The sequence below is a fragment of the Leopardus geoffroyi genome, chromosome D1 (genome assembly GCF_018350155.1).
Source record: "Leopardus geoffroyi isolate Oge1 chromosome D1, O.geoffroyi_Oge1_pat1.0, whole genome shotgun sequence".
NCBI lineage: Eukaryota > Metazoa > Chordata > Mammalia > Carnivora > Felidae > Leopardus > Leopardus geoffroyi.
Window position 1 is genome coordinate 65,161,329 of NC_059329.1, and position 18,774 is coordinate 65,180,102.

General features: G+C 56.3%; 1 protein-coding gene across 3 annotated transcripts in view; it reads left to right on the top strand.

Moving 5' to 3' along the window:
* The window catches only part of TUB (TUB bipartite transcription factor), an 87,887-nt gene that overhangs the window by 63,664 nt on the left and 5,449 nt on the right, over positions 1 to 18,774 (top strand). Inside the window, exons 1-9 of one of the 3 annotated variants that reach the window (XM_045484393.1) lie at positions 12 to 374; positions 9,895 to 9,946; positions 10,422 to 10,584; positions 12,552 to 12,695; positions 14,024 to 14,191; positions 15,207 to 15,328; positions 15,792 to 15,989; positions 16,273 to 16,385; positions 17,258 to 17,375. In XM_045484393.1, coding sequence (XP_045340349.1) covers positions 337 to 374; positions 9,895 to 9,946; positions 10,422 to 10,584; positions 12,552 to 12,695; positions 14,024 to 14,191; positions 15,207 to 15,328; positions 15,792 to 15,989; positions 16,273 to 16,385; positions 17,258 to 17,375 — 1,116 coding nt within the window. In that variant the 5' untranslated portion in view covers positions 12 to 336. Of the gene's footprint in view, positions 1 to 11; positions 375 to 9,894; positions 9,947 to 10,421; positions 10,585 to 12,551; positions 12,696 to 14,023; positions 14,192 to 15,206; positions 15,329 to 15,791; positions 15,990 to 16,272; positions 16,386 to 17,257; positions 17,376 to 18,774 lie in introns of those variants that run through there. The other 2 variants (XM_045484395.1, XM_045484394.1) reach the window with 2 other exon arrangements.

Consider the following 18,774-nt stretch of genomic DNA (forward strand, 5'->3'; position numbering starts at 1 on the left):
GCCGCCACGCAGCACTCTGGCGGTCGGCGCGGGACCGAGCCCCTTTAGCAGCGCTGGGCCGTGGGGGCCGGGCTCTCTCGTCTCTACGCGCGCGCACGCCCGTCCGCCCGCCGCGGCCCCGCGCACTCCGCCGCTTCGCCCGTCGCGCCGCGCAGGCAGCCGCTCGCCGAGCCCGCGGCCGGGGCCCTGGCGTGCAGCGCGGGCCTCGGAGGGGCCCAGCGCCCCGGCCCGGGAGGATGCGGCCCGGGGCGGCCCGGGAGCTGAGCAGGGTCCCCGCGCCGGCCCCCGCGGGCCCCGGCTTCCAGAGCCGCAGCCGCCGCCCCGCCCCCGGGAGACATGACTTCCAAGCCGCATTCCGACTGGATTCCCTACAGGTACGCGGGAGCCCGTCCCACCTCCCCTTCGGCTCCGGGACGCGGGCCCGGCCCACTACCCTCCAGCGCTGAGGGCGAGGGCGCCCTCCACCCCGACCCGGGGCGCAGCGCTCCCATATCCATCCCATCCAACACTGCGGGCGCGGGCTGGAGGCGCTGGGCCTTCCTATCCCAACTTTGGGCCCCGGGCGGACTGAACCTGGCTGCCCTGCTTCATCTCCCGTCCGCCGGGGTTGCTGAAAGGGTCCAGAGCTCTGGGCCTGTGTGGGCCCTTGTTGGGTCCGGCAGCGCCATGTGGCCGCCTGGGGAAGGAGCGCACTGCTCTAAGCCCCCTCCTAGGCCCAGCGCACCGGGTCACATGCCAGTGTAGCCGTGGACAGACCCCCCGGTACAAGCTGCAGGCATGCACCTTCCGTGAGTGCATCCAGCCAAAGATGATCCTTCTGGTCGGTTCACACACTCAAAGCATGAATTCCTGGAGACAGTTATTCTGAACCAAGATCACCGGCTGCTCATATACACATGCACCCTGTACGTCTCCCCCCACACTGATTCTTGGGCTCACACGGGTGTACTACTATCTGTGCACATACACATCCTGTATGGGACAATACCTGACACCTGCTACCCACTCACAGATACTACTCCTATCTTTCAGAGACTCAGAAATCCACTTGCTAACAGGTCCATACCTGGACGCACACTAACTCACAATACATAGAACTGCCTTTACATGCATAAGAACACTCATGAAAACACAGAAAGCACAGCCACCCTGTGTTCCCAGACTCTGGTCTGTCCCAAGGACAGCTGGGCTTTGCTACTTGTGTGGTGGTCCGGGTGGGGGAGGAGTGTGAGGGGTTTCACACAGGTGCAGGCCTTTCCCCCATGCACTCCATTCTCTCCGTTACCACTGGAATAGATCTCATCGTCATGGCAGCGCCAGATCCTTGGCCACCTATTGGCTCCTGGTTGCCATGGGCTACGGGGCTGTCTCTAGGCCTCCCAGAGAGGCATGTGTGTAAAATAGGTGCTGGACTGCTAGGGTCCACTATGTTAGTGTCTGCTTAGGTGCACAGGCCCGTGGGTTGTAGGAACAGACCCTCAGGACCCGCCTTGTAACAGCCAGCTCTTGGGGAGGGACGGACCTGAGTCCAGTCACTGATAGGAAATACTTCTGACCGAGCTCTTCTATAGTCTGTCCGGACAGCATCCAAAATGGAAACCAGCTGAAACCGCCTGAGGCTTGTTAAAAGCAGATCCTTCTGCAAACAAGCACCTGTCAACTGGCCTGGGGATTCAGGGTTTCTCTTAAGAACTGTTGTCTCTAATCTCAGCTCCTTTGGGGGCTTTAGGGTTTCCCAAGTTAGAATTTGTGGGTGCTCCTCCCACCGACATACCCACGTGCACACATACACAAGTCACTCCTAGGATTTCCTGAAGACCTAATGCAGTCACACCTCAGAGTCTCCCATATATCAGGGAGATATTTCTATCAGGAAACTGGGGCTTTGCTGACTCAGAAGAGCTGCTACCCTACACTGGGCATCCAGGCTAGGGGCACAGGTAGTTTCTGGAACATCCTGGCTTTCTTGACACACCTGTACTGAGGGGGTGCAGCCACAAGGAGTATCATTAACCTTTTCTAGCCACCCAGCAGAGGTGCCTGGGGTAGTGCCTGTGGGCTGAGTGGCCTCCAGTGCTGTGAGAGTACGAGTATGGAGGAGCAGGTGGCAGGTGGTGGCCACAGACTAACTTCGGAAGGAGGGAAGGGACAGCACTTACAGACACCACGGTGTGGTTAGGGTCTGGCCGACTGGGGGCCGGGCCAGATCGTGGTTCAAGGAAGCCTCTCCCAGGAGCCAAAGACCAAAGCAATGCATAGAGTAAGTGCATAGGTCTTAGAGAAAGTCTGTCTCAAATAGGGGAGGCTTAATCCTGCCCCTAGGAAAGGGGGCCCTGGAGAAGTGGGGTTGTCTCTGGGAAGTGGCGTTGTCCTCAAGCAATCCCCAGGGCACTGACATCCTTCGAGGAGTGAGTTGGCACTTATTCCAGCCCAGGTCCAACCACTCCATCGCCCCATCCCCTTCTTGGGCCCGCACACTGCACCTGGAGCACAGAATCTTATCACCCTGGCAGACTACCCCTGAGGAGCAGCTTGGCACCCTTGTGGCCCTGCCTGCTTGCTGTCCCATTGCTCTGTCACTCCTGCCTTTTTGCTCTGTGGCCAAGAGGGTGGGTCTCAAGCTGGGAGCAGGCTATAGTCAGAAGTTGCCCGAATCTCTCGTGCCTTGTTGGGGTCTTTCTGAGCGTGCACCGAGCCTGGGACGGCACTGGACTTTGGGTGTAGACTTCCAGAATGGGGAGGCCTGGGCTGAGAGGAGGAGATGCAAATTGCCTCCTTGCGTTAACTGGGCTGCTGATTGCAGTTAAAGCCACATGCCTGTGTGATCACAGAAAACTGGGGCAGAAGACTGGCAAGGCAGTTTACTTGCAGATGAGGGGGATGGGCACGTGTGCACGCGCTTTGGTATGAGGCTTCCCCCCGATGTCACAGCATGTCAGAACTGGAATGTGTTATTTGGTTTGGGGGAGAGAAGCCGGTCGATTTCTTATTAGCTCTCCTGGTGGGGGTTTTATTCCCTCTGTGATGGTTGCACCTGCGTTCCCTAGGCCTGGCTCATTTTCTTCTAAGCGACGCCAGTTGGTGATAATCTTCTTAAGGGTAATTGTGGCTCAGTTTACAATGATTATGGATTAATCTCACATTCTGACTCAGAAGGGAGCCATTTAGTTTATAAAGTTGAACAATTAGAAGAGCGTTTTGCCTTTTGATATGTTTCTGTTATTACTACTAATAATTTCCACTTCTGCCATTTTCTGTCCGTCTGTGTTGTTCTTGAGTATTAAATGCCCTTCATTCCTGACTTCACAGCCTTCGATGAGCTGCAGGTGGAGTATTCAGAGTGGGGCGTGCTGGCCAGCCCCTGTCCTCAGTGCTCTGTCCGCATGGTCATGTGGCCGTTGTCTGGTGTGTCTCCAGCCAGGCCCTGAACTCCTGGAGAGCAGGGACCTCATCTGGTTCTTGGCTGTATGCCTGGCATGAGCCAGCATAGACAAGATGCCTGCTACTTTGAATCAAAGAGGCATCCCCAGATAGCTTTTAGGACTTCCCGGCTTTCCTGGCTCCACACCCAGGTTGTCAGCACACCCGAGGGATGTAGTACTCCCCTCTCAGAAAAAGGAATACTTCTGGAAGAGTGTGGGCCTAGGTTAGAGAATGAGAAGCTCGGCTGGAAGGGCCCTTGCTGTCCAGACCTCGGTGCGAATGCTCTGTGCAGTAGCCTGCCATCAGATGGCTATGACCAGTAGAAAGTTCTTCCTTGGGGTGAGCCTCAGCATGCCTCTGGGTGTTCCCTCCTCTTGGCTCTTTTTGGGGTCCTCTCACCACTTCCTCACTACGCTTTCTGGAGAGTGGAATGGTCGCTGACCAAGCAAGACCTGACTCTTTCAGTTCTGCCTGTGTGGGGAGCCTCGGGGCGCCCTGGATGCTGTGGCCTGCTGCTTCGCCTGTGGCGGCAGGGGCGAGGAGCAGAATCTCTCTCCACTCCCTGCCCAAACCCCCCTGGGAAGTCTTCCTGATGTTGCTTAGGGCAGAAGGAGAAGGAAACACAGGGGTGAAAGAGTGGACTTGGGGAGCAGGCATCCTGTTGGTACACTCAGATTGGTCTCTGCCCTCCTCCAGCACAGGCCTAGAGGCACCTGCAGCCTGCAGGGTGTGGCCTGTCCCACAGCAGTGGAGGGAGGCTGTTACTTCCTGGCCCGGGGCCGTGGCTGACCTTGAGTCCTCACCATCTCGGGGAATGGCTTTGGCTCACTGACTAGTCACCTTGAGGCCTCTGTAAACAGAACCCTGAAGTCTCATCAGGCTGATGTCAAGCCCTGAATCCCCCATTCTGCCTGTGTCAGGAAGACCTAGGTTCGGGGACCCACATGTGAGACATGACCTTCTCCTGTTAGGTTTCTGTTAGACTCTGTTAGCTCTCCAGTGTCTTCTGAAGTCCTACTGTCTTTTTAAAAAGAAAAAAAAATTTTTTTAATGTTTATTTTTGAGAGAGAGAGAGAGACATAATCCGAAGCAGGTTCCAGGGCCTGAGCTGTCAGCACAGAGCCCCAGGATTCGTGAGATCGTGACCTGGGCCACCCAGGTGCCCCTGAAGCCCTACTGTCTTAATGAACAGTTTAGTATCACTTCTACTTTGCGTCATTTGAAGTCTGCTGAGAGGCCTGCCTTGTCTTTAGGTCATCAGTAAACATGCCAACCAGGGCAAGCAGGATGCTAGAAACCTTCTCTGACTATGGCATGCCCTATTGTTGCAAAGATCTTTGAGTGTCTGTCTTACTGGAGAAGCATGCCACTCATGTGGCTTCGTCGTGCCCATGGGTGACCATCACTGGTCCCTGCGAGTCCGTGTGGAAGCCTGGCTGTGCTGTCCTCCCGTTTTCCCTGATAGGTCTGGGGGCATGTGCCCTGACTTGCCAGTGGCCTGGGCTTGCTCCTGGTGGTCACTGGGTCTTCTAGCTGCTCCCTTGGCCTGTCCCGTGATCTTAACCTGGGGCCTACATAAGACTCGTTGATCTGCAGGCTATAATTTCTTCCCCCATCTGAACATAAGGCTGCATTTGCATACTTTCAGCAACTCTCCAATTTCTTTTTTGTTCTTTAGAGAGCACCAGCTGTGGCTCATGGTCCTCATTTGCATGGCTGAGCATTAGAATCACCTACGTTTCTTGTTTTAAAAGAGAGAGTGCGGTGAGGGATTGACTCTGGGGTAATTTCCCCAGCAGTTCTGAACTACCAAGTCAGGCCCTAGTGCCCATAGCAGTTTTAACGCACCTGCTAAGTTTGGGAATCAGCGGTTGGAACGGAGAGGGTCCATCCGGGGAGGCTGGGACTCTTCTTCCTTCTGGGGCTCCCTCTGTTCCCAGCCGTGCTGTTTCCATGATGTTCCAAGCAGCCACTCAGCAACAAAAGCCACAGATCTGAATGTGCCGGGATGGGGGTAGGGGAGTCTGGCATTGGGTACAGGGGTTGTGGCCTGGCCCCCTGGGTGGTCTTTCCAACTCTGGTAGGCCATTTCCCTGATTCCCTGGGTCCGACAGGGGCAGTTTCCACTGTGATTGAGTGGAAGGAGTGAGGGAGTAAAAGGGGAGAGTGAATTGGCCATGGAGTACGGGCCTGTCCCTGGGTAGCCTGACCCCCAGGCCTCTGGTCAGCTCTGGTGGGTCAGCTGAGCATGTAGGGTGGTGTCTGAGATGAGAGGCAGGGAACCGACTTCCTAAATGTGTTGTTCCTGTCTGGCCCTTCCATCCCATGGGAGAAGAAGTGCCCCCGCTCTCATTTGTTGTCAAGCACGGTTTTCTCTCCAGATATCTGTTGGGCATCTCGGAGGGAAGCAAGAGGGTATGGAGGGGCTCTCCTTGGGAGGTGAAGGGGCCACCTTGTTGGTCCTGGGCAGAGTGGATGGATTGATGGACACCGCAGCCTGGGTTTCTCTGACCCTCAAGAGCCAGTGTGGCTCGTGGTCCTCATTTGCATGGCTGAGCATTAGCATCATTACATCTCTTGTTTTAGAAGCGAGGGTGAGGTGAGGGATTGACTCTGGGGTAATTTCCCCAGCAGTTCTGGATTACCAAGTCAGGCCCCAGTGCCCATAGCCATTTTATGGTGCTTTCCTGGGTCTCCCTGGTCTCGTCCCCAGCAGGAGACGCCTGTAATGAAGGAGCCACCAGGGTCAGCTGGAGGCCCCATCCATCAGTGTCCTGTCTCCTGTCCGAGGCTCCTGGCGGGGCTGCAGCTGGCAGCCTGGGCTTGGCAGTGGTTCCATAATTGGAGCCCGAGTTGTTAAAAAGCCATTACTGTCTCCTCTGTGGTTATCATTTAATGCTGCCTAGGATAGTGCCCATCAGACAGAGGCAGTGTCGGTGAGAAAGGAAGGTGCTGAAGCGGGAGCTGAGAGGCAGGGCTGTCTGGAGGGGTGGAGCCCGGGCCTGCTGAGGAGGTGAGAGGGGTTTCCTTGACTCCCTGGAGACAGCCATCCTTGTTGTCATTGTGTTCCTCAGCAGCTGGGGTTTGCGGGGATTCCGTTATCCACCAGGGACGGGTGTCGTGTGCCCCGGATACATTGCGGTTAGGCAGTGCAAGCCTATCCCTGCTGGGGGACCGTGGTTTGCCTCTTGCCTTTGCGACTTTCCTAGAAACAGTGCTGTGCCAGGAGCCTGTTCACTGTACCTGCTGCTGCCTGCTGTCGGAGCCACTCCATGTAGGTCCTTTAATTGCCGGCCCTCCTGGGTGGGTCTTGCTCAGCCAGGCACATTGTGACTCACCGGGCACAGGTTGCTTCTCCCAACTGCCGCCCCCAGCCTGCACGTACCCCCCCTTCCCCCCCGCCCCCACGGCTGCTCCAACAGGCATGGTGGATGGCTCTCTAGGCACCTCCAGGCTGAGTTTCTGGAATCTCTTCAGAAGCCTACCCCTAGTTCATCCATCTTTCTGTTCATCCATCCATCGCCGGTGGTGAAGTCCATTCTGCTTATAATCTTATCACTGTTGCTAAAGCCTGCAGCTCTTCATCTTTCTCCTCCACCAGGGAAAGGAGATGGGGCCAGAGGAAGAGGAAGGCAGCTTCCTTACCTGGGTGTGACTATAGAATGACCGTGGCAGTGGACAGTAGCCTGGGGTAGGAATGTACCCTCCTGCACGGATAAGGACATTAGAGGCACTGGGCAGCAAGGCCACCATGGCTGGAGCCACCTTTTGTCCATCCGGCTGCCAGTGTGACCCAGCAGTTCTGGAGGTGGCTTTGCTAATGTCAGCTTAACTCTCAGATGGATGTCCCCTTTTCTTTAAAAAAAAAAAAAAATTTTTTTTTTTTTAATGTTTATTCTTGAGACAGAGACAGAGCATGAGCAGGGGAGGGGCAGAGAGAGAGGGAGACACAGAATCTGAAACAGGCTCCAGGCTCTGAGCTGTCAGCACCGAGCCTGACGCAGGGCTCGAACCCACAAACTGTGAGATCATGACCTGAGCCAAAGTCGGACTCTCAACTGACTGAGCCACCCAGGTGCCCCTGGATGTCCCCTTTTCTAAATGACCCTAGATTTTAGTGCCAGCACCATGGGAGGCATCTTCATTGCCCTGCTCAGCAAGCCCAGTGCCAGGATGACCCAGATGAGTGCCCCCTGCCCTGCCCTGTGAAAGTACGAGCGACTTGCATCATCCCAGCAAGCCATGAGACTGCCTCTCCTGCTGGCGGGAGGTGGAGCCAGCAGTCTGGCAGAGGTGACACGGGCGCCTGTAGCCAGGCCACTGTCACGTGACTGAGATTACAGGCCGCCCCGTGTGCACCCAGGCACAGAGCTTGGCAAGCAGAGCACGGGTGGATTTCAGGCCCCGTCGCTTCTGTCAGCCAGGTGCCACATGGAGTCCAGACTGCAGTCTCCATCTGTATCCGGGAAGTTATAAATGAATATGCATTGCTCGTGCAGCAGCCCAGGGTAGACAGTGGTGTTTGTGGACTGACCTGTTGAAGTCTGTGGGAGCAGACGCTTTGCCTTGGTGTTATTCAGTCAGACCACTGACTTAGGTGGAGAGACCAGTGGCAGAGATGTAGCCTCTCAGACCTGGCAGGGCCCCCAGGCATCTTGCTCACTCTAGTACTGTCATCCTTTCTTCAAGACCCTTGCTGCCACTCTCCCGTCATGCCTGTTTTCTCTGATGGGGCACTCACTGTCCCAGACAGCTTGCGTTTTTAGGAGCTGCTTCCCTGTCCTCGGCCCTGGCAATGCCTTCAGGGAGTCCCACATGCAGCTCTAGAGTATTTTAGGTGGACCGAGCCCTTGACTTCGAGCATGTCTGTTTAGTAGTGTTTTCTCTTGTGCTCTGGCAGCCAAGGATTTTGGTGAATAAAGCTGTGCATGGCCCCAGATCACAGTTGGGGCTCCTCTTGAGTGTACAGCAGTCCCTGGGTATCAGGAAAGGCCTTCAAGTAGGTAGGACAGCTGCCAGTTAAAAACATGCAGTCGTTATAGGTTGTGGCCAGGGAGCTGTGTGGGTGACACCAGAGGTGGGCAGTGAGCTGTGTAATCCGTGGACTTCCTGCCCCCCCCACCCCCCCACCCCGGGCCGGCTGCCCCAGCACATGGATGCACAGGTAGTTTGAATGAGCTGAAGGGTCCTTTCAAGTCAATGATTGGTCCAGCTAGAAAGAGCTGCTGTTGTCAGGAGGAGGTGGAAATGGCTTTAGTTGTCTGTGGGGCGACTTGACCTCATCTTTCCCCCTTACATGCACACTGTACTCACCTGCACACAAGCACACCCACTTCTTACGCAGGTGTTTACATGCATTGATATCCAGGTATGTGCTTATCCACGTAGATGTACTCCTATATTTGCACACATCCCCGTGTGTTCACATGCGTGAGATACACTTAGAGCTTCACACACAGACCTGATGCACTCAGGCAAGCCTGTGCAGGTGCCCACACAGGTCTGGTTCAGGGGCAGGCTCCAGCGTAACTGGGCCAGGGCAGCCTGGGGATTCCCAGGGCTCAGATCCTCAGGCTCCAATCTTACCCTTTAACCTTGGGTTTTATAGAATTTGGGCTTGGGTCTCGTGTATGTGTCTTGGACGAGAAGGAAGGCTAAGTGGTTGGAGCTCGCTGATTATGCTTACCTTCCTGGGAGGCAGGTCTGGTGTATGTGAGGTGATGCTACCTGTTCTAAGACCTTAGGGACTCAAGGAGTTGATGCCCTGGTGCCCCCTGCGCCATATTGGCGCCATATTGGCTGGTTGCTGGGCTATGCGCTGACATGCTGTGTCTGCAGACATGCCCACCCAGCCCTGCCCTGAGGGACTGGTTGGTGCTTTAGCTTCACTCTCCCAAATGAGGGGACCCTCAACCCTCTTTAAGTGGGGAAGGGGAGTGGGCAGTGTTAGCACCTCCATTCTGCCACCCGGAGAGCCAGGAGTTTGAACAGAAGGGGAAGGTGTCTGCCCCAGAGGATCCAGCCTCCTCCAGAAAGATTGGAAAGAGAGGGGAAGAGCTGGTGAGATCCGAGAGGCACCTGGAACGGACGGGCGCCTGACTCTGAAGCCCGGCCTTGGGCCCGGCTTCTGCCTGGTGCCTTGGGACAGGTTTCCTGGATCTCAGGCATGTTCCTGCTCATGGGCGCAAAGGGAAAGTCTCCTCCTGTACTTACTGGGGCCAGGCTGACTAGGAATTCCTTGAATCAGCAGGGATCCCAGCAGGAGAAAGCTCTAAAGTGGCTAAAATATGGCTCATACCTTTTTGTCTGGAGCCAATTTCCAGAGGGTGGCTCCACCCTTCCTCCCTCTCCTTTGTACCCAGGAGTCATGACAGGAGGGGTTTAAAGAACGCAGATGTGCTGGGGGTGGGCTCTGGGCTCCATCCTGGCACGTGGTAGGCAGGCCCTGAGTGCCCCTCTCTCCCTCTGCAGTGTCTTAGATGATGAGGGCAGCAACCTGAGGCAGCAGAAGCTTGACCGGCAGGTGAGTGGGGCTGGGGCCAGATGGAGGCGTGGTCAGCATTTGCCGTCTTGGCCTGGGTCTCCAAGGGTGGGGAGGGAGGATTGTCTCCCTTCCTGGGGTGGCTCTGTCTGGGGAGGAAGAGGCTCTCACAGAAGACAGGCAAGCCCTCTCTGCCAGCTCAGCATTAGCATTGCCCCAGAACCCAGGGCTTCTGTGGGATAGGCAGCTGGACCACTGCAGGTGGAACCCTGGACATCTGTGCTGGGGTCCTGCCAGGGCAACTCCCCGGGCTCACTTTTGCCCCCTTTTCCTGGACCCTGAGTCTCAAGGTACCTTGGTCCGGAGTGCGCTGTGGATCCCATCGCAACCTCTAGAACTGAGCTGAACGAGCAGGGCCTTCTCTTTGATCCCAGTTGGGAGCCTGCCCTCTGGGCGGAAGTGATAGGCTGCCCTCTCAGGGCCCGCCAACTTCCCTGCCTGTCCGGTGCCTCTGTAGCGGGCCCTGCTGGAGCAGAAGCAGAAGAAGAAGCGTCAGGAACCCCTGATGGTGCAGGCCAATGCGGATGGGCGGCCCCGGAGCCGGCGGGCCCGGCAGTCGGAGGAGCAGGCCCCCCTGGTGGAGTCCTACCTCAGCAGCAGTGGCAGCACCAGCTACCAAGGTATCTGCCCTTGGGTCAGCCTGCGCAGGCCCCCGTGCTGTGGCTTCATACCCTGGCTTTGCTTTGGGGAGCCCCTCAGGGACTTTCTGCCTGCCTGCGCAGGCGAGGGGCTCACCCCATCAGGGTGTGCTCAGGCTGGTTGTGGCTCCCAGCTCACTCAGGTGGAGGGAGGCGGGCCGAGGGAGGCTGGGGCCTGGAGCCCAGGGCCCCTGCATGTGCTCAGGCATCTTGAGGCTTTGGGAGTCTCGTAAGTCACTGCCATGCAGCTGTTTCAGCAGCTGTTTTCTTGAGTACAGATTGTGTGCCCGGGGCAGGGCCAGGCCCGCAGAAGGACGGCAGCCCTTCCGGAGGGAGTGTGCCTCCCATGTGACAAGACACAGCTTCTGGTCGCACCACCATAGGTCACCTGCTCACTTGTGACTGTGAGCAAGTCATTTCCCCTCTCTGGGCCTGTTTTCTCCCATTGCGAAGTGAGGATCATTCTGTTTCTCGGGGCTTTGAAACATTGAAGCGGCCATGGTGTGTTCCACGGTAGTCCAGTCTGCTGAGTGCTGTTCCCTGCTGAGACTCAAGACCAGGCTGTGTGCCTCCTGCTGCCCGGGAGGGCCAGTGTTTGCCCAGCTCTGAGCAGCGGGCAGGGCCCCAGGAGGCGGCCGCACAGGTGACTGGCTGGCCTGGGCTAGGGATGTCCTAGAGTACCTGCCACCCCCACCTGCAGCCCTAGCTGTCTCCCGCCCTGCCCTCTGCTGGCTCTTGGTGTTAAGTACAATGGGATCGTTTCCAGAGGATGATTGGGGAGTTTGACGTAAATCACAAGTGTTTATCCCAGCAAGTGGTTTTTGATTTATTGGCCATGCTCATTCATGTTAAATATTTGTTTCTTAAATATATTTTGAGGGCTTGGTTTATGTTAGGCTCTGGATTAGAGGCTGAGGGTCCTGGGTAAGCACAAAACAGGTGTGGTCTCTGTTCACGCATGAACCTTAAGGTCTCGGAGGGCAGAGAGAGTTAAACAGATAGTCACAGGTGTATTTTGCAGAAAGAAACCAGGCTCTGGGAGTGAATGGCAGAGAGCCTACTCCCAGACTGGGGTCAGGGAAAGCCTCCCTGAGGAGGGCACAGGTTGAGTGGGAGTTCAGTTGGGGTTAGGGGACAGTCAATAGTGAGGGCAGTTCAGGCAGCTGGAGCAAGGCTTCTGTGGCAAGAGGGAGGACCGGGTGCACAAGGCACTGAAAGAGCCTGGTGTGGCTGGGACTTGGGTCTCCTGAGAAGTGAGGAGTGTGAGATTAAGGCCAAGGCCAAGTGGAGGGGAGCTGGAGGGGCCAGACTCACAAGAGCATGTTGGTCATCTTCATGTTATGAGCATTGAGAAGTCATTCAGGGACTTTGAGCAGGTTGGGGTCCTGATGTGTGGAGACTTTGGAGGCCATCCCGCTGTGATCCTTGTGAGGCCTCTCTGTCAGTGTGTGCAACTCTTCATGTCCCAGACTTATTCTCCTGCCTTGGGGGTGCTCCAGCATCCAGGCTCCTGTGGACTTGTCCTGTGAGGGCCAGCGCAGGCTCCCCGCCGTGCTTGTCCTGCTAGTTCTGGGCTCTTCCAGGAGATGCAGCCTTTTCTGTCTTCACCATTTTCAGTGACCCACATTCTCCCGGATCTTCTCCCTTCCCCTGCCCAGGCTCAGAATGTTTGCTGACCCAGAGACTGACTGCAGAGTGCTTCTTGATGGATCATGGTGTGGGCCAGCTTGCTGTGACTTTATCACACTGGAGTGGGGGTGCCACCTCCTTCCGGCCCAACCTACCCTGGGCCCCTGGGCCTTGTCAAGATGGGTGGTTCAGAGGCCCCGGTGGGGCTCAGGTGGTGGTGCAGCCCTGGGAAATGTTGTGCTGAGAAGTGAGTTCCACTTGGACCTCTGCTCTCACCTGGATCTCACCCATTGCTCTCTCTCTGGCTCTCTCCTGAGCAGTTCAAGAGGCCGACCCAGTTACCAGTGCACAGCTGGGAGCTGCCCGCCCAACAGCACCAGCCTCAGCCAAGAGAACCAAGGCAGCCGCAGCAGCAGGAGGCCAGGGCGGGGCCTCTAGGAAGGAGAAGAAGGGGAAGCACAAAGGTTGGCTTGCCTCCACTACAGCCCTCCTCAGGAGGCCTGGCTCCCACTGGAGGGTTGGGGGGAGGCTTCTCCTCCAGACTTGGAGGTAAGGGACAGGGCGGGAGGCCTCCACAAAGGCCCGGAATGGCACTCAGGCCCCCAGCCAGCTGGCTCACAGGCTTCATCTAGCTCATGGGGTTCCTGCGCTGGCCTGTGGGTGTGGGCAAGCTCTGCCTGCTGCCAGAAGTGACGTGCATCTCTGTTGGGTCAGGCCTGGGAAGTCCCTCCCCCACCCGGCCTGAGTGCCTGCCTGGCCAGCTGCCTGTGTCCTGCCCCAGGACGCTCCCTGCAGCAGGTGTCACAGCCTCCCGGGCCGCCTGCCCATCCTTGTGCAGCGCTCATGGTTGCCCTGTGGGCTTCCTCCACTCTCTGCTCGAGTCCTGACTCCAGCCTCTGGGCCCACAAACCAGTCTGTTCTCTGTGCTCCTCTCTCTCCAGAAAAGATCCCCAGAGATCGAGGACAGTTTTATCGTGGCTCCTGCCACAAGTCCTGTCTCTGCTGGCTAGACACTCTGTGTCCTCAACCCTTGGGCAGGGGCCAGTGATTGCCAGGCCTGTGGGCCATGGTTGGACAGTGGTATGTCCGGGTTCCTAGGCTTCTGGAGCTGACAGCAGCATTTGGCACACAGCCCAACCAGGCAGGGCAGCTGCCACCTGTGTGGGCCAGGCCTTCTGTTCCTTGGGCACCTGGGGCTGGGTAATGTGGGACGGGAGATCTTCCATGTGGGAAAGCGAGTGTATGCCAAACCCCACCTTTTTCAGGAGGCCCCATATGTTTCGAATGATGTCTATGAGTTACCGTGTGTGTGTGTGTGTGTGAGAGAGAGAGAGAGAGAGAGAGAGAGCGCGAGCTAGCAGCACGGGTGTGTCTGTGTTGGAGAGAGAGAGAGAGAGATCAGCACTGGTAACCAGGAGCTGGTCACGTCTGTGAACAAGTGGTGGCCTTGGGTCTGGTCATGATCGATCTTTGTTCTCCATCTTGTCCTTTTCACTGTGCAGTTGGTTTTGTAGATGGCTGTTTTTCCATAGGGATGTGAAGCATTTCAAACCAACCCTCGGCAGCTAACTTGGGGGAACAGCAGAAGAAACGAAGTCCATGTCCCTTTGTAGCTTACCAATCATTAACAGGCTGGCAGCAATCATTAGTTTTTTTTAAAGATCAGTTTTGAAAATAAAGTTTTGCAGAGAGTCTCCCCACTCGTCCCTCACCCACTTTAAGGATGTCTGAGAATCCAGATTCTCCCTCCCCCCGAACCCCCACGGAACTCAGGAGTGTCCGTGGCCTGCAGGCACCAGCGGGCCAGCAGCACTGGCAGAAGACAAGTGTGAGGCCCGAGGCCCGGTGCAGATCCTGACTGTGGGCCAGTCAGACCACGCCCAGGACGCAGGGGAGACGGCAGCTGGTGGGGGCGCACAGCCCAGCGGGCAGGACCTCCGTGCCACGATGCAGAGGAAGGGTGAGCCCTGTGGGGTTTCAGTGACACCCCCGAAGCTCAGTCCCAGGTTCATAGATGTACCCTTCTGGAGGAGCATGGTCCTCCTGTGTCTGTTGCGGTCCCTCCTAGGCCCTGGTAGGGGGGCACAGTTGGACACCAATGAGAAACTGGGGTGTAGGGGCCCCTGATAAGGCCAAGTTAAGGGAAATAGATGTGAACTGGAGTGAGCAACCTGTCCACAGCCCAGCCCTCTCTCCCTACTTCCATCTTCTGTCCCCAGGGAGGTCTGGGTTTGGAGACAGATTTCCTTTCCCTTTGGTTCCTTTGAAAAAGCTCCTTTTGCACAATGTTTCCCCTGTACCTGCTCAGCTCGGGGAGCAGAGGCAGAATGCCGAGAGGCAGAATGCCCAGGAAACCTGCTGCCCAGAGTTGCACCTCCGTGAGCCCTGCCTGAGGGAGTCCCTGGCACACGGTGGTAGAGGGAAGCCTGGCAGTGCCACATGCTCCAACAAGTCAGATCAGGGCCGGCTTCCTGGAGAAAGGGCCACTGAGGCAGCGTGAGGCTGGGGACAGCATTCCAGGTGGGGAGCAGTGCGTAGACAGAAGGCCGCAGACAGGCTGGGAGGGGAGTCGGCAGCCCCTGCACATCAGGCTGGGTGAAGAACTGGGCCTCCCCCAAGCAGATGCCATTGCCTGTGCCAGCTGAGGCCTCTGGTGGTCATGAAGGCCCCCTGCACAGGGTCAGCTCTGCTCAGGCCTCACTACCCAGGAGTTGGGCACTGTGACTGGGGGTTTGGGGGAAACTCATGGGGGGACTGAGCTAAAGCTGGGGCGGGGTCACACACTGACTGTGAGCATCCCCAGCTCACGCGTGCGCTTGACAGAATGTGTCCTTGCGTATATTTGGGTGTGTGTGTGTACCCACGTGTGTACATATGGCTGTACGTGTACGGGTGGCTCAGTGCTTCTGAACAGGTGTTTGTCCAGGGGTGTATATGTGACCCCTCGGCCCTGCCTGCTCCCCTGCCTGGCCCAGGTGTCTCTAGCAGCATGAGCTTTGAAGAGGAAGAGGAGGATGAGGATGAGAATAGCTCCAGTTCTTCCCAGCTAAACAGCAACACCCGCCCCAGCTCTGCTACCAGCAGGAAGTCTGTCAGGGTGAGGCGCTCTCCTGCCCAGTAGGGGTGTGGACGGCAGTCTTCGGAGGGTGATCATCTGGGCTGCAGGGGAATGGGTGTGAAGAAATGATAGTTGGCTCTCCTGGGACTAGGCCTAGGTGCCCACCAGGAGCTTCTCTGGACCAGGGCTCTTCTGTCCTCCTATCCTGCCTCCTCCCCAGTCAGGCCAGGAGCGGGGGGCGGAGGGGAAGGGCTCGAGTTGGACAGGATGGCCCTGAGAACCTGCCCACATCCTCCGTCTCCACCCCCAGGGACAGCTGAGGTGGGAGAAGGGCTGAGGTGCTGGCTGCTGACCCCAGGGCCAGCATGGCCAGGCCCATGTCCCAAGGACCTTGCCCCAGTTCCCACCACCACCACCCCAGAGGGCAGCTTTGGATCCCAGACTGCCAACTGCAGCTGCTCCGGATCTCTGGGGCATCAGGCTCCTACTCTCTCCCCGGTAGGAGGCAGCCTCGGCCCCCAGCCCAACAGCCCCAGAACCCTCGGCGGATGTTGAGGTCCAGGATCTTGAGGAGTTTGCACTGAGGCCGGCCCCCCAAGGTATCACCATCAAGTGCCGCATCACGCGGGACAAGAAGGGGATGGACCGGGGGATGTACCCCACCTACTTCCTGCACCTGGACCGCGAGGATGGGAAGAAGGTGAGGTTGGCCTGCACCTGCAGTTCTGCCGGGGGATGGCCTGAGGTCCCGGGGCTGGGATGTGACCGGAAGCCTCAGATCCAACACTGACCTTTCAGTTCCCCCAAAGGGACAGAAGCCTCCGTACCTGGTTGGTGTGTACCTTTGTGTCTGCTGGTGCACATGTGTGCGTGCACACACACATGTTCAGGAGCTGACGCAAGGGAGAGTCGTGTGTGTGAGGGGCACCCGTAATTGTGACCAGAGGCTGGTCCTGGAACGTGACTTTGCTCCATTCCCCAAGGTGTTCCTCTTGGCGGGAAGGAAGAGAAAGAAGAGTAAAACTTCCAATTACCTCATCTCTGTGGACCCAACAGACTTGTCTCGAGGAGGGGACAGCTACATCGGGAAACTGCGGTACTAGCGCTCCCCTGGGAAGCAGGCAGGGGTGGGAGGGAGGGGCAGGGCCAGACCCTGGACAGGGCATGTCTTGTCCCTGAAGGAGCTCTAGGTTAGGGGTCAGATCTGCTCGTGGAATTCCGTCTGTCCATCAGATCCAACCACAGGCCCAGGTCTGTGCCAGTCTAGAGCCAGACTTGGGGATGGACCTTGCGCACCCTACCCTAAGCTGCTCCCAGGCGAGTGGGGCAGAAGTCTGCCAAGAGTGGTGGATCAAAATCTCAGGAAGTCATTGAAGATGTAGGCCACCGTGGAAGAGCTGCTGTGGCCCCATGGTCTGTGCTAGAGCCCTTGAGGGAAGAGAATGCAACCTTGGGATCGGAGAAGGGCTCTGAGCTAGTTCTTGGGGAATGTTTGCTGAGGAGCAGAGTGCCAGATCGGGGAAACAGAAGTCAAGCTTAGAGATGAGGAGGTAATGCTGGAGATGGGGCTGGACCAACACCATGGGCTGGATGGGACAGAGGAGTTCATCTGTGATATCCACTCTCTACAGGATGTTGAGTCCCCTTTACAGTCTTGCCACATGCCGTTGTGCTTGCTCACCTCCCATGAGAGGAGCACTCCTGTTCCTTGAGGGAAACTTGTGGATCCCAGATTTACCTCCTGGAATTTCCCTCACTGAACTAAGATGCCCTTTGATTCTCTTCAGAGCAAATCCAGCCCTTGTGCCCGTGATCAAACATGGGGATTCAGTGAGCGGGGTCCCCCCCACCCAGGTCTGTTCCTGGCTCAATCCAGTATGTTCTGCAGGCTCCTCATGGGACAGACTGAGCTTTTCCCTGCCTTAGGGCAGAAGGTGCATGATCCTTTATCGATTGCCTGTCCTTCAGGTCTAACCTCATGGGCACTAAGTTCACCGTTTATGACAATGGAGTCAACCCTCAGAAGGCATCATCCTCTACTTTGGAAAGTGGAGCCTTGCGTCAGGAGTTGGCAGCCGTGTGCTATGTGAGTCCTGCATTCCTGGTCTCTAGTCTCCAAGTTTGACATGACACTGAGGACTTGCCCAACCTGTGGGCTTTCCCATCTCGCTTTGTGAGTAGACAAGACTGTACAGAGTTGGGCTGCTCTCTGTTGGAGTGGCCCCTGTCTTCAGAGCTCAGACCACAGATGGCCATCTGGCCAGGGAGCCTTGGGAACCAGGTGAGCTCTATATAGCCCAGCCTGGGGGCCTCTGGGAAAGGAGACAGGAGGCCTGGGTCATCCCTCATGTCCTCCCTTTGGTATGTAGGCCCTCATGGACTACAAGGCCCTTTGCATAATCATCTCACTGAATGTACAACCTAAGAGCTCAGTCTTATATCTTTTATCATATAGATGAAACTGAAGCTCAGAGGTTGGGTCACTTGCCAGTGTCCTATAGATTCTAAATGACCAAACTGGAATATAAATACAGGGGATTTGTCTCCATTTTAAAATGGGGGATTGGTACCTCCATTAACCTGGGCATGGATACTTCTAAGGCGGCCAGTCTGGGAGCTCTGTAGCTGTTTTGTATGATCCTGTGCTGCCACCTGCTGGTCACCTTTGGGGAGGCAGCCCAAAACTCCAAATGCTTTCTGAGCCCCAGCTGTGTTGCAGGTACTGTTTGAGGCACTGAAGATACAATAGTGAAGAAGAGAGATGTAAATTTATACCTTAAACCTCTGGTAGGGGAGACAAGCTATAAAATATATAAACAAAATAAATAATGTTCCTGATGAATGTGAAGAGGAAACAACAAAGCAGGGAAGAGGGATATGAAATATTAGGTGTGTGTAAGCTTTTAGGAAGGATGGTAGGGAGGGTCTCCCTGAGGTAGCACTTGGGTAAAGCCCGGAAGGAAGTTGGAGCCAGCCATGTAGGTGTAGGGGAGAACACAGCCAGTGCTAATGTCCTGAGTGACTGGCATGTATGGGGAATAGCAAGGAGGGCAGAGTGAGTGCAGAGGAGAGCAAATGGTGTGGAGAGGAAAGTGATGGGGCCATACCATGTGAGGCCTTGTGGTCAGGGTAAGGCCTTCAGCTTTTAATGTGAATGAACAGTGGAGGCAAAGCATGGGACTTGACTGCTTGCTGCTTGTGAAAAGATGGGGGGCAGGGAAGGTTGGAAACAAGGAATCCAGATAAAGGTTATTACTGTCATCTTGGTGAGACGTGATGCTGGTAGAAAGTGGTTGAGTTCTGGATATAATTTGAAGGTCGAGTTGACAGCATTTGCTGATGGATTAGAAGTGGGTTGTGAGTGAAAGAGAGGAGTCAAGAATGAACAAATGGAAGAATTAAGTGAGAGACTGTAGGTGTTGCTGGTTTAGGCAGAGTGGAGATTGGGGAGCTTGGTTCTGCATGTGTCAAGTTTAGAGATGTCT